Source organism: Nycticebus coucang, chromosome 1, assembly GCF_027406575.1.
Source record: "Nycticebus coucang isolate mNycCou1 chromosome 1, mNycCou1.pri, whole genome shotgun sequence".
In the NCBI taxonomy this organism is placed as follows: domain Eukaryota; kingdom Metazoa; phylum Chordata; class Mammalia; order Primates; family Lorisidae; genus Nycticebus; species Nycticebus coucang.
The window spans coordinates 34323098-34338402 of NC_069780.1; the positions used below are offsets into that span (position 1 = coordinate 34323098).

Genomic DNA, 15305 nt, shown 5'->3' on the forward strand with positions numbered 1-15305 from the left:
AGAAATAGGCATTATGCACCAAAATGCCCTTCTATTTAGGGCAATATAATTTAATGGGAAAGAGTAGAAGAATGGGGTGTGTATATGCATGTGTAGGAGTGTGTGTGTGTGTTTTCCTTGCTGACAGTGAAGCCCCACGGTAGAGGAGCAAGTAGAGGCAGAGATGAAAATAATTTACAGCTATGATGCCTGCCTTTGTATCCATGAAGCACTAACATACTTTGGGCTGCTCAGTGTAGCAGTTGGCAAGAATAGAGGGTTTGAGTTCTATTGTGGCTTTTAATGAAGCCAGGGTTATACCCGTGTCATTAGAAAATATAATAGGGAATACTAAAAGGAAGTGCATGTTCACACTTAAATACAGAGTAAGCATAGCATATTGTAGCAACATAGTCCAGTGGTTAAGCATATGGGTTCCAACAATTAGATTGCTTAGGTTTGGACTTTACCTTTCATCGCTTACCACTGTATGACTTGTACAAATTGTATAACCTTTCTGATTGTTGTTAGGAAAATCAATGTCTTTATTATTTATCAAATGTTTCATCATTTGCTTTATAAGAATGATATTAGCATTTATTTTAAAGGGCTGACTAGAGGATCAAAAGAGTTAATGAGAGTGGAGCATTTGCCTCCGTTCCTGGCACAGAGTGAAGAATCAATCAGTAGTACCACTCTCTATAATTTAATGTGGGCCATAAGTGCTTGCAAGCCAGTGTAGGGAAGTAACATGTCCGAGGATCACTTCTTCCAGTTTCCTGACAAAAGAATGTTCTCATCGCACATGAAAAAGCATAATGTAGAGACTAATGACTGTTAGGGAAGATTTGGACAGATCTACCACTTTGAGAAGTCCCTGAGTTGTGAGGCTTTGATTTGTTCTGGGTTTTAATGGAATTATGCACTCAGTGATATTTTAAAATTTAATTTTAGATTTGTTTTCTTTTTGTTTTAGATTGTTTTGTTAAAATTAGGTACTACATCAAAAGAATATTTGATATATATTTGTCCCTTCGCTATGACTATAGGGGAGAGATAAGAGACTTTGGAAAAAAATTACTTTTGTGTTTTTTCTGACTTTATTTCTGCATTTATTATTTGGAGCACGTAAGCATATCTAAACTAATATTATGATCCCACATACATCATCTATTGTATCAGTTCTGTGTCTGTGGAATAAGTAGTAATTCTGTTATTGGTGCTATACAAACTAAAGTGGGTTAAAATACAATTCAGATATGGTATTGAAATCTCTCTGCCTTAAAAGTTCTCTAATTCATTATAACATTACAAAGAAAATTAAAAAAAAACACCTAAATATTATATTAACTGACCTCCTTGAGAAAATGATTTATATTTTTTCCCACAAGACCAACAATTACAGAAAAATATCTTATTCTGTTCTCATCCCGGCACAAGTGGACCGAGGAAAAAGTGGAAATTGACCTCTACTTACCTTAAATAGTAATACTAAATTTTTGTGAAGTATTAACAAAAATTGTTTAATCTTTCTATGTAATCTTAAAGCAATGCTACACAATAAAAAAATCAACCTATTAATTATCATTAATCTTATTTTCTTTTGTTTTTTTGCCTCTGACTTAAAAAAAAAAGATGGGCAGAGTTTCTTTGAAAAACAGGCTCAGGAAGACACTAATATATCACATACATCTTTCCAATGATCATATAAATAACTAGAAGTAGTTTTATCTTCTTTTCATAGATAAGTGAGTAGAGGTATAATGAAATAAAAAAACAACTCTCATGAGCAGCCAGAAAAATCACAGGCAGAAATAAAATTGTAATTCATGTTGGTGTTACTGCAGTAACAAAGAATGAGCAGCTGAAAGAGAATGAGTGTGAAGTAGTAAATATATTAAGGATTATACATTTTCTCTAAAACTTAACCAATTATTTTAAGTACATTTAAAACTATTATGTTAGAAAAAAAAAAAAGAAAAAGCACCAATATTCTCTTGGAGCAGAATAACCAGTTACCCTTCAATGATATCACCTTATCCCCATGAAAAAGATTTGAAACATCTTGGAAAGGAGAAAAGGGGACAAAAATGTATATCAGAGGGGAATTCTAAAGAAGACTAAAACAGGGTCAGAGTCACAGCTGGAGTGAGTTTAAGTAACCTTGTCCTCTTGCTCTCTCTAGTTTAGCATAAAAACAAAATGATAGATGCATAAGCTTAGATTATCATTAAAATATTTTTCTTGCTGTTCATGAAGTAACTTCCATTTGTATCAACTATCAATTCTCTATAATTCCAAGTGAAAGACTGGGAACCTTAATGTAGATTGTTTCAAGATCTTTTACATTATTTTAGAAAATTTGATCTTAAAAATGACTTGCTTATGTACTGAGAGGCTACCATAGTATTGACTCTCTAGCAGGAGAAGGTTGGGCTGAGGTTCAAAAAAAGTCATGGATAGTTTCACAAAGTGAAGAGGTCGCCTACAGAAAACAGAGCGTGTAGTATTTTTCGGTGTGCACTTCCGTGAATGTTTGTGCGTACGAATAGATATAGCATTTTTTATTAAAGGAAAATGCGATCTACAAATAGTAGTGCCCTCTAACCAACTTCTCCAAGTTTGTGTTTCAATAAATGTCAAAAATTCTTTTCCCACAACATAACTTCATCCAAACCACTGTCCTGCAAGTGTTCAAGTTATATTAGAAAATCATGAAATCGAAATTTACCTTAAACCCAGTTTCTTTTTAGAAACACATTCCAGTAAGCTTATCTACGTTTAAAATATAACTTATTTGTCATTGTTCTACTTGTCGCCTTTATAGAATTTCGGAATGCTACCCATGGAATTGAAATTAAATTCATATGCTAGTCTCAAAAGGACAAAGAAAGGCATGAAAAGATAAATCATTACAGGCACAAATCCAAAAGGGTTTTCATTCACGAACCAAAAATTGTGAATTGCAAAGTCGTTTTTTTAATTGTGTGAACTTTTAAATTTGTTTTGAAGGATTTCTTGAAAATGAATACCTGAAACTCCAGAGATGATATAAAAACAAAATATTTGACCAAATATTTTGATATTTAATAAAAACATATTTATCCAGATGATACTGAAGATTTTGTTTGCAATAATTTTTAATTTAGAACATTTGAAATAGTCTCCTTGGGGATTTAAATATATAAATATGGAAGTATATAAATATTCAAATATTTATATAGAGAGTGACAAAAAATGTATACACATTTTAAGGCAGGAGAAAAACTGTTCTGAAATTGTAATACTCAAGTCATGTTGGACTTCTGCATTTATAAGACATACTAGATACAATATATAAGATAACAAACATTATCAGCATAAACTGAGTATTAGAATTTCAATGTAATTTTTTCCTTTCTTAAAATGTGTATGCTTTTTTTGGCACCCTCTGTATGTTATTAACAGTCCCATAACTTAATAACCCCATATTCGCATATAGTACATACACGTACTACTTTTTCAAACTTGTTAGCAATACCTGCAAACAGAAAGGCCAATCAAAATACTGCGTTGAACAATTCAGCAAAATTATTTTTGCTAATTCTGTACCAATTACTTGAATGCCACCATTCCCAGTTTTCTATGTCAGTTTCCATCATAACCCATCTTTAAAAGCAAACTTAAAAATGAGAATTTTAACATCTCTGTAGAACAGTGCACTTTCTCTCTGAGCCTTTTAAATCTTTCCTGAAATTCAAGAACATGTTTTCTGATGGTGATATGATGAATAATACACCTTGAATATGGAATAAGTAGAGTTCCTATAAATGAGAACATTTCTCTGCATGTGAAATTAAGCAAACTTCAAGACAACCTGGGAACACATTTAGTCTCATTTTAACTTTTATAGGTTAATGAGTTATTAAATCTCTTTGAAAACTTCTGAAATGGTAATAAAATTTTATTTTAATTCTCTATCCTGAAAAATTAAAATGGGATTATTCAATCTCCTTTTAAGAAAAAGAAGACCAAAACTAAGCTCCTGATTTACCTACTTGAAGTTTCATCCCATAGTTTCTTGCTTCTATATCCTTGAAAGACATATATTTCAACACCATCAATCATGGATAGAGGTTATGGAGGAAAATCAAACTTATTAGGCCTCAGTATAATGCTATCTAATTATCTAGTATGTCCATCTGGCACTTTACTTTCAGTCTTTGCAATCATATTTTACTATTATGATGGATAATATTTCAGCTCAGCTGCATTTAAATTCTAAAGATCTTCTCTATATAAAGTAGTAATATCTTCCCTTGAATAGCATTTCTAATTTCCATTCCATTTCTGAAATTAAGAATATTAAGAACTTTGGTAGCAGCCACATAACCAGTAGAATAAGATGAAGATAAAAAGACCTGTAAGTATTCATAGAATTCCTTTTTTACTTTAAAGAGAAGATATTTTCCATTGGTGTCTTCATAACAAATGAGATGCAGCATATACAGAATAATATTTCCCCTTCGCCCCATTATCCTCCTGCTCGTCAACCCAACATTTGTTTTGTTTTACTGTTATCTCTAGTATGTTACAAATGTCTCACAATCTATCAACAAATTTTAAAGATCTGATATCCCAATTAAGTAAATGTAATGAAATATATTCCATAGAACTCCATTATGGAGGGGATATCAGAAATTAAACTTATTTGTAAAATAAATAAATTCTCAAATTGCGGTGATGCAAGTGGCAAACTTTTTAAGATGCGCAACAGGATAGATACCTGGAGAGCAAAGTAAGCATATTATATACCCATTTATACACAGATATATTATCAAAGCATACAGAATGAGCTAGGTTCAGAGATGTGGCCCTCAGCCTACTCTGTGTCACAATATGGCTAGTGGCATTGCTTAAATAACTGATTATTGAGAGAAGAACATCAAGTGTCTTGGACCAATGTTGTCACAGAAACAAAAAGTGCTTAACAAAGATCCCCCAAATATACATGGATTAAAATGAAAGGAATCTCAAAGGTCCTTGGGTCTGTCCCTCTCTTCTTCTTGGAACTGCACACACATTAAGCTCTCTTACACTGAGAATGTGGAATTTGAAGTCCTACGATTTGGATGGAGAGCATCGTCTAAGCCTCGTCCCATCTCATGATGGACTTCCTAAGACTGTTCCTCTAAGTCCATTACTTTGAAAAACGTCAGGACTTCTCCCAGGGAAAGGACAGGAATGAGAGTGCCCATGTAAGTGTGGACGTACTTGCATGTGTGTGAAGGTACGCAATGATTGCGCAGGCGTGAGTGTATGCTTTCTTACTTTCCTTGAGACCTTCAAAATACTAGATTGCAGCCTTTGTAATCCTTTGAGAGGATAGCTGAAATACTTGACATTTCAAAGCTCCAGGAAGTATTCTGGAACTGCAAAACTGCAAAACAAGTGTTAACCCCCATGAGAGGGCGGTAGGGGGCTAAGCTCATGCCAGAGTCCTCTCCGGTTCGTCCAGGACTGGCCCTCACTGTCGGTCTTCCCCAGGCCGCCTTCTCTGTGGCCAGGGGCACCGGGAGCTCTCTGAGAGGCGCAGCTTCAGGCTCTTTAGAGAGAAAACGGGAAAACCCGGCTGTGCAGGGCCTGGGCCGCCGCAGGGGGCTGACACGCGCTGTGTGGGGTGAGTGCGCCACTGGCAAACTGGCTTTCAGTTTTAGCTTCGCACAAAAGGAGCAGAAGGGGGAGCTGTCGTTATACCCAGTGCCCACAGAGCCCCCTCTCCTGGCCACGGCGCGCCAGCCACAGCTGGTGCCGAGTGTGCGAGCTCGTGTCGCTCTGTGTGTGTCTATTTGTGTAACTGTTTGCGAGTGACTGTCAATCTGTGTGACAGAGACAGCGACGCTGGTGGAAAGTTCCCGCTCATAAAAAAGTCCTTGCTTTATCTGGGGCGCCTACTCTGCTGTGATCGTCACCTCATCATTTTGCTTCCTCCTGGATGGGTGGTTTACAATTCTCCGTGAGTGAGATAATGCGCGTCTCCTGGAGTCGTTCTCTGCGACCTTACTTCTTTGAAGGAAGACAAGCGGTTGAGGGGAAAGGAGGCCCTGAAAAAGGAATAAATTCCCCTCCAAGCTGTAAAATGTAGTAGTTGAGCGCCCAGGACCAGGACTCTGGGCTGCTCCCACTTACTGTGTGCCTTGGGCAAATCGCTAATCGTTAGGTGCCTTAATTACTTCATGCCCAGAATGGGAAAGCCACAGCGCTTGGCTTACAGAGTTGTGAAGACTAAACGAATGAACATGTAAAAAGCTTAGAATCGTGCCTGTCACTTAATAGTTGCTATGTGTTAGCTGCTCTTGACATTTTCATCAGTTGCATCACTGTTGCAGATGGAAAGACCATTCCGGCCACTGTCCCCACGGGAACGCACCAAGTCTTGATGCGTGTCCACGTCTCAAAGCAAAGGTGAGACAGAACCCCAACCCGCCCCCTCGGCGCAGTGCTGGACCAGCAGACACCCAGACATCCCGCCCGAGCAGACCAGGCTGCGGCGACCCTCCCCAGCCGCTTGCGCGCCACACCTGGGGCTGCTCTCCAAACGTTGCCGGGCGCAAAAGCAAACCGGGAGCGCAAGAGCGCTGGTCCCTACTGCACCTAGCTGGGGAGTGTGTTGGGGACCCGGTGGAGGGGGAGATCCTACCTGCCCCAGGTTTTTTCCCTTCTTACTGCCGCTGAAAGCCAGTCCTTGGTATACGCCCGCAGATCGATTGGCGGCCTGGGCAGGCATTTCCCCGCCCAGAGAGGACTTGATGGAGTTGAGTTTGGCCCGCGCGCTGCCGATCTGTGAGCTCTCCACCATCAGCACCGCGGCCAGTAGGAGTAGGCAGCGGGACGAATCCTTGCCCCGCATCAACGCGGCCATCTCCCTGCGAGGAGTCCCTGGGGTGGCGCAAGGCACTGCCGGGTGCGAATGCGAGGGGAGGGAGGACCCCAATACAGGGCTCCACACTCTGGGTGCGTGGGCACGCAGACTCTGTTCCCCCAACCCTTCCTGGTTCTGAGACCCGGAAGCTAGTGAACTCAGTCTTATGCTTCAGGCCAAAAGCTTGAGCGACCCAAGTGAGACCCGCTTCTCCACCAGGGCAGGAAGTTCTGCAATAACTGGAAGCAATCAAAGGCGAGGAGCCTTCTCGCCAAGGAGGCGTGACCCAAGGTGCAAGAAGACCCAGCCCCGCGGACCGCGCCGCTTCGGTTCCTCCTAGCCGGGCACTGGAGCAGTCCCGCCGAGATCTCCGCGGTTCAATCCTTCTCTTAATGGGTTGGGAAGTTCGCACCGATGTCTTCTCTTCGGACTTGGTTGCTTTTCTCACCTTTCTTTTTCTACCCTCTTCGATACGACTCAACAATTGCAGGACGCTAACCGCTCCTTGTCGAGGTTAGCAGGGCTAGGATGGGGGACCAAAAGCTGCCTCTGGATGGAACTCCTGAGATCTGAGGCGAGCTGAGGTCCCCCACGCTTGCAATCACAGTTGCCCCAAAGCGTCACACGGGACAGCCAACCGCTGCCAGCGACGCAGCGATGCCCTGGGAGCGACTTGCGCTCGGCGCGAGCTCCCTCTCTCTTTCTGCTCCCCCCACCCCGCCCTCCTCGCTTTTTATAGCTTCCCACAGTGGGGTTTTTCCCTCCGCCCCAATTCAAGAGTGACAAAGAGTGAAAACGTTTCTCTCAGCCCCACGCTCCTGCCCCCTCCTCTCTTTCCCCTGCCCCTGCTCCTTCCCCGGCTTCCCCTCTGGTTTCTCCGTCTCTTCGCCCTCCCCCTCCTCTACCCAACAAGACACGGAAAAGCGAGATTCACCCCCAGAGGAACACCGGCGCTCCTAATTCCTGACAGCACCTCCAGCGGGTGAAGTGACCTTTCGAAACTGGGGGGAGAGGGGCGTAAATGTGGAAGACAGAGAGGCAAGATGCTCCAACGCGCGGCGGCCGGCACCCCTCCGCAGCCCGGACTGCGCCCGCAGAGCTGGGGCAGCCCCTCTTGGAGGCGGAGAGAAGGGAGAGTCTGCGTTAGGACTGTGCTCTGCGTGAACTCGGACTTGGGGTGAGCCGAGTGTGCCACGCAGGCGTCACGTAGGTGCGCCAGGAGTTGCCCAGTGGATGGGGATGGAGGCTTTGGAAGTAGCGAGGAGGACCAAAGAAGGGGAATGTAAGCCTCTTCCCCGGAGGCACCGGGTCTTTTTCGTCTCCTCCTCCGCTCCAGCCCGGTCACCTACAGAGCGTGTGTCCGCGTCTTTGGGAGGTTAGGAGGAAGGGGGACACCCCGGGTACGTATGCTCCAGGTCTGGACCTCACGCTGGAGTGAGCGTCTCTACAGCGCCGCGCAACTGCCCTCTTTGCAAAGAGCAGGTCCCAGACTGGAATGAATGGGGCAGCGAGCCTTTGAGGTCCTGCCTCCCTCGGCTTCCTGCTTCCTAGCCCCTGGAAATGACAGGGGAAGTCTTTCCTGTTCGGTGTGGGAGGCTTCCCAGGTCTGTTTCCCTTCTGTGAAGGTCACAGCCGCTGACCCCGGGAGGGACCGGGACGCGCGGGCGCTTGGGGGCGCCAGTGGCAGCGGCTCGGCGGGGCGGGGAGGCGCTTCCAGACTCCGGCTGTTGGCGCCGGCGCCCGCGCTGGTTTGGGTGAGGTTTGACCGCCCAGCGCTGACTTCCAAAGTAAGGGGCTGCTCAAAGTTGTTGCACTTCCTCTCGGGCACTAACGTCCCACAGCAGAGAAATCGAAGCATTGAGCTACATCGTGGAGTAGTGACCGCTAGCAGCGAGAGGATACTACCAGGGCTGTCAGTAGAAATTTTGGACCTACGTTCCTCCTATTTCACACCCGATTCTGGCAAACAACAGCACACCTGGGAGCACAAGTTTAGCTTGTCGCTAAGCGAGAACGTTACTGACTCCTTATTTTCCTTCAGACAACGCCAAGTTCTGCAGCGTGTATTTGGAGCTGGGGTCTCCAAGACAGCTACAGTTTTATATATTTCTCTGTCCTGATCTGCCAGTCTGTCTGGCTTGAAATTCCTCCTTTTCACTAAGTTGTTTTTAAGACACAACCAAACAGGTATTAAAACTTGATAAATTCTCTGGTGTGTTTTATCGTTGGATTTCTTTGTGCTTCCTTAGGGGAGAGCTTTTCACTTTTTTTTTTCCCCCGAAATAGGGGCTCACTATATTGCCCAGGCTGGTCTCTAGCCCTTGGCTTCAAGTCCCCCTCTAGTGTCCTCCACCCAAAGTACCGGCATTAGAGGTGTGAGCCACCACAATTGGCCAGAAGTTTTCACATTTTAATGGGCTTTTTTTTCCCACTTTAAAAATATATGCTGAAGAATATCAACATGGATAACCCTTGAGGGCATTATGCCAAGTGAAATAATCATAGAAAGTCAAATATGACATGATTCTACTTATAGGAAGCATTTATAATAAAGAGGTCAAATCTATAGACTCAAAGAGTGGAATGGTGGTGACCAGGGCCTGGAAGGAAGGGAGAATGAGGAGTTAGTACATTAATAGGCATAAATTTTTTAGTTAAGCAAGATTAATAAACTCCAGCTTGTCTGTACAACATTGTATTTATAGTCAATAATAATATATTACACACTTAATTTATTAGTAGGGTAGAGCACATGTTAAGTGTTCTTACTATAATGAAGTTATTTAAATCTTTCCTAACATCATTACTTCTGAGTCTATGTTAACAATATTGATTTTCTCACCTTCCCTCTATGGCTGAACTTGACCTAACCAATTGAATCTGAATGTAATTGACAAGATTCCACTAGGGCCCTGAAAAAGAAAACAAAAAATGCAAGTAATTTTCCCAGAAGATAAGGTACATTTTTAAAAAGCTACTTAGTTAATGAAAGATGGAAGCAATAAAACACATACTCTTAAGTACATGATAGAAAAATAAAATTATTGCAGATCAAAGAAAAGGAAGCGACAATCAAAAATAAAGTGATCTAGTAATCATCAGGTTATTCTGTTACTAACTTAATTTGTCCATAATTTCATTCGATTTTTTCCAGTTACTCAGTAAATTAATAGTCACTTGGAATCACAGTACCTTTAATTAATTCAAGGCAGTGCTAAATATGTGGAAACAGAGGGAATATCTAATTTCACTGAAACTGCTAATGAAATCATTTTTAATATATGTGCACTCGACCACTTAGTTTTTAAGTTATCAAGAAACCTGAGTTTGAATAAACTCAAATTTAGTTTTTTATTGCTGTTCTTTCTGAGATTCATAAAATGAATTTTGGTTGTTAGTGTTAAGATTATATGGGCAGATTTCTATATAAGAAAGATCAAATAATATCTTCTAAAACAGCAACTGCTTACATATTACAGCTAAAGCTATGGAGGCCTTGTTCTCTCATACCAACCAATATATTTTTAAATTTTTAATTAAATAACAACATTTCAAAGTTACTAATGAACAAATATTTTAATTAATAAAATTAAATTCTCAATTCTTGGTTAATTGCCTTTTAGATAATATCAAAACGTATAAGTATGATTTTTGTTTTAAATCTTGAATATATTTCCCTCCACTGGTTAATGTCGGAGCTGGCTAGCACTGGGGCCAAGACCACGCAAACTGGTACCCTTTTTAACATAAGGCAAGATACATTTAAAACCTTCTCAGCATTACATCCAAATTCCCTGAATTTCAGTTTTCTCCTATTAGGATAATTTAGGGAGGCTGTTCATTCAAGAAGCTCAGAGATGCAAGTTGCAACCCAAAGTTATGTCTGTTACAGTCCAAACTTTTCATTCACTTTAGCCACGTGTAGATACTGCCTAAGAGCAGACCACTAATTATAATAATGTATCTAATATCTATCACTCACTTATAAAGCACTTTTTGTGTATGATAATATACAAACATGTATATGATAATAATGATAGACATATCATTAATGTATGTGTATGATAATATATTATCATATATATTATATATCATATTATAATATCATCATATATATTATAATAATGTATTATATATGATATGTATCATATAAATTATAATAATGTTATCATACACATACAAATATGTGTATGATAATAATGTCATTAATGTATGTGTATGATAGTATTATATCATATATAATATTATCATATATATTATATATTATATATACTAATGATATAAACATATCATTAATGTATGTATATGATAATATAATATTATCATATATAATATTATATATATAAACATATATCATATTATAATATTATCATATATATTATAAAATGTTATCATACACATATAAATATGTGTATGAGAATAATGTGTATGATATCTGTCACTCACTTATAAAGCACATAACAGATATGATCGTGTTATTTCCTGATTTAATGTTAAAATGTCTCTAAGAAACCATTTAAGTAATACCTCTAGATAAATCCATATAGGTGGGAGCTGGAAATTGCAACCCATCATGGTATCATTCTCTGACAACAAGAATTCTTGTTAACTGTTAGTAATGGGATTTAACAAATTATGTAATCATGTCTTCCTTTGGGTAAACAGCCCAGTAGTGGGATTACTGGATCAAATGCCGGGTCTACCTTTAGTTCTTTGAGGTATCTCCACATTACTTTCCAGAGAGGTTGTACTGGTTTGCAGTCCTACCAACACCAACAATGAGTGTTCCTTTCTTTCTGCATCCATGCCAACATCTGCTGTTTTGGGACTTTTTGATATGAGTCACTCTCACTGGAGGTAAGTAATAGCTTATTGTGGTTTTATTTGCATTTCCCTGATGATTAGAGATATTGAGCATTTTTCATATATATGCTGGTCATTAGGCTATCTTCTTTTGAAAAGTTCTGTTCCTGCTTTTTGCCCACTTTTTAATGGGGTTGTTTGATTTTTTTTCTTGCTTATTTGCTTGAGTTCTTTGTGGATTCTGGTTATCTGCACAATTCACAATTGCAAAGATGTGGAAACAACCCATGTGCCCATTGGTACATGAGTGATCGAATAAAATACAGTATATACCATGGGGTACTACTTAGTCATAAAGAATGCTGAACTTGTGGGTGGCACGTGTGGCTCAAAAGAGTAGGGTGCCAGCCCCATATACCATAGGTGGTGGGTTCAAACCCAGCCCTGGCCAAAAACTGCAAAAAAAAAAAAAAAAAAAAAATGCTGAACTTGTCATAAAAAATACTGCTTGTATCAACTATACGGAACTGGAGACCATTCTTCTAAGTGAAGTATCACAAGAATGGAAAAACTAACACTACACTATTTGCCATTAAATTGGAACTAGTGGATCAGCGTTGACCTGCGCAATGTGGAAATTACACTCATGGGAACTGGAAATCAAGCAGGTGGGAAGTAGGAGGAGAAGGGTCAATTCGCTCCTAATGGGTACAATGCACACTATGTAGCTAATGGGAACACTTATAAATTTGACTCAAATGCTACAAAACAATTTATATAACCAAAACAATTGTATCCCCATAACATTCTGAAATTAGAAAAAGAAAATTTAAAAAATTAACAATTCTACACAGTTATTAGTCTGAAAGCCTGAGAGATTTTTTCATGCAGCAGAGGGCAGTAACGCACACTTATGGTAAGAAAGATGAGCGAGAGATTACTACAAATTCATGTTTTTCTGGAGAAAATAGTATAAAGGCCTTTCCTATAGCAGTATTATGGAATGGAGGAGAATGAATAAAATCACCCATTTCTTCCATTAAAGGTTATATAACTTGAATATTAGATCATCAAGATTTTATATGTACAAGGGCCATCTACCTGCGTCAGGATCCATGCAGAGGTTGTCCAAGTGGCATTGTAAAAGATTTTCCAAACTACTCAGAAAGAAAAGCAGGTACACAATGCTGTAAACGGTCCAATGAATATGTAAAATGCAGCAGAAATTAACAATACCTACTTAATCTCATTTATTACCTCTTTGTGCCCTTTCTCTGGCTACCTGAAAATAAAATGCAACAAAATCTAAGATTTTTTTTTTTTTTTTTTGAGACAGAGTCTCATTCTGTCATCTAGATTAGTATGCCATGGTATCAGCCTAGCTCACAGCAACCCAACACTCCCAGGCTCAAGTGATCCTCTTGCTTCATCCTCCAGAGTAACTGAGACTTCAGGTGCTCACCATAATGCCTGGCTAATTTTTTCTTAGTAAATGTAGAATGTAAATGTCTTAACACAATTACTAAGAAAATGCCAGGAAGGCTATGTTAACCAGTGTGATGAAAATGTGTCAAACGGTCTATAAAACCAGTGTATGGTGCCCTTTGATCGCATTAATGTACACAGCTATGATTTAATAATAAAAAAAATAATAATTTTTTCTATTTTTAGTAGAGATGGGGTCTCACTTTTGCTCCAGTTGGCCTTAAACAACTAAGCTCAAGCAGTCCCCTGGCCTTAACCTCCCAGAGTGCTAAGATTACAGGTGTGAGCCACCACGCTGAGCCTAAATCTAAAATTTTCATACTTATCCTCCTTTAATTCACGTGACTGCTCACCACCCTAATAATGTTTGCAACTTTTTGTCCTGGTTCTTTCAAAAACTACTTCAACAGCTCTTTCACTCCTCACTTGCTTCATTCTGAACTTACTGAGTGTTTCACTGCTTGAGATAAAGTAAAGCAGCCTCAATACAATGGGTAGAGGAGGGTAGACAGAGGAGTGTTATTAAAAAAGTCCCACAGGTAAAAATTGAAGGTAGAATTTGGGTATGCATGATGGTGTAGTTTTTCTACCTCCTGCAGCGCTATGCAAAACCAGATAAAGGTAGGAGCATAACAAAACCAAAATTATACACCCATGTGCATAGACACACGCATATTTATAATAAAATCAGTTGAAAAGATGAGTAAGCACAATCCCCAGGGCTTACAAGGCCCATAATATCAGTTTCTATGAAAGCAGAAATTTGAGGGAAAGCAATGGAGTTCTGCAAATAAGGAAATCCTCAAATTTCCAACAAGTCCTCACTGGAAAGAACACAGCGAATCTGAGAATAGAAAAAAATCAGAATGGAATGTGTTCCATGGGATAATCAAGAACCATGGCCGTTCAGCAAGGACAACCTACTGTGAATAGAATCCAAACTAAGCAGTTCAGGGACAGAAGAAAAAAAGAAAAAATTCTAAATAATTAAAGGAGTGAGGAAGCAGATCTCAAAAATATGAAGTGTCACAAAATCGAAAGACATACACTACATGTACTCAATCCTAAATTGGAACTAGTTGATCAACACATATAAACACAGATGGAAGTAAAACTCAACAGAAATTAAGTATGTGTGGGTAAATTCACTCCTAACTGGTACAGTTCACACATTCTGGTGAAGGACACACTTACAACTTTGACTTAAAATATACGAAGGTAAATCATGTTACCAAAATGTGTGTACCCCCATAATATTCTGAAATTTAAAAAAATCACTTCATAAAAACAATAGAAGGAGGGCTACCAAGAACAATGAAGCTAGAAGTAATTCTGGCCCAACCCTCACCCCAATGACAAAGACAAGCTTACTTGACTTAGAGTTGGGAAACCAGAAAATATATTGGCCCAATCATATATAAATTTAATGTGAATAAACAGAAAATAAGTGTTAAAATAGCATCAGCACAAGCAAGCCATAAAGAAATGACCAGAAAACACATATTAACAGTAACATAATATTTCAAAACATGCTAAACAAATTAAGAAAAATATTGAAAATATAAAAGAACATCAAAGATCAGAATTCTAAAAGCTCTAATCATATGTTCCATGAGAAGAAAAAAATATTTCAAAAGTGCTATAACAAGAAAAACAATTTCAGAAATGAAAGTTAAACAGGAAATAGGACAAATATAAGACAGAAAGGAAGAAAACTAGAAAAATCAAAGAGAATTTTTAAAAAGAAATTAAAAAATTTTTTAGATAATAAATGTAGAGGATAGGAAAAGAAGACAAAACATACTTATAATAGTTTTCCCCAAATAAGAAACAGAATAAATCAAATACTAAAAACAATAATATAAGAAAATGTTCTAAAGTCACAAGAACAAAAGCAAAAAGATTTGAAACTACATATATATTTACTCAGAGGAAAGTCAAACCAGGATGGACACCCTTATAACATATTGTGGTTAAACTACTGAACTTCAAAAGGAATTCTTTTGCCAGTAACCAAAGAAATCATGTCACTTACATGGAACATTTCAACAGGCATGTTTTATATCAGAAGATAATTAAGTAACTAAGCAAACTTTAAGATGCTCAAGGAAAGAAAATGCAAACCATGGGTATTGAA

The 15305-nt window shown here is 39.1% G+C and overlaps 1 protein-coding gene across 1 annotated transcript in view; it reads right to left on the minus strand.

Annotated features, from left to right (window-relative positions):
- DKK2 (dickkopf WNT signaling pathway inhibitor 2) overlaps nucleotides 1–7544 on the minus strand; it is a 103047-nt gene extending 95503 nt beyond the window's left edge. Inside the window, exon 1 of the mRNA XM_053595036.1 lies at nucleotides 6659–7544. Within this exon, the coding sequence (XP_053451011.1) occupies nucleotides 6659–6880 (222 nt within the window). The 5' untranslated portion in view covers nucleotides 6881–7544. The remainder of the gene's footprint in view (nucleotides 1–6658) is intronic.
- Nucleotides 7545–15305: the final 7761 nt, after the last annotated feature.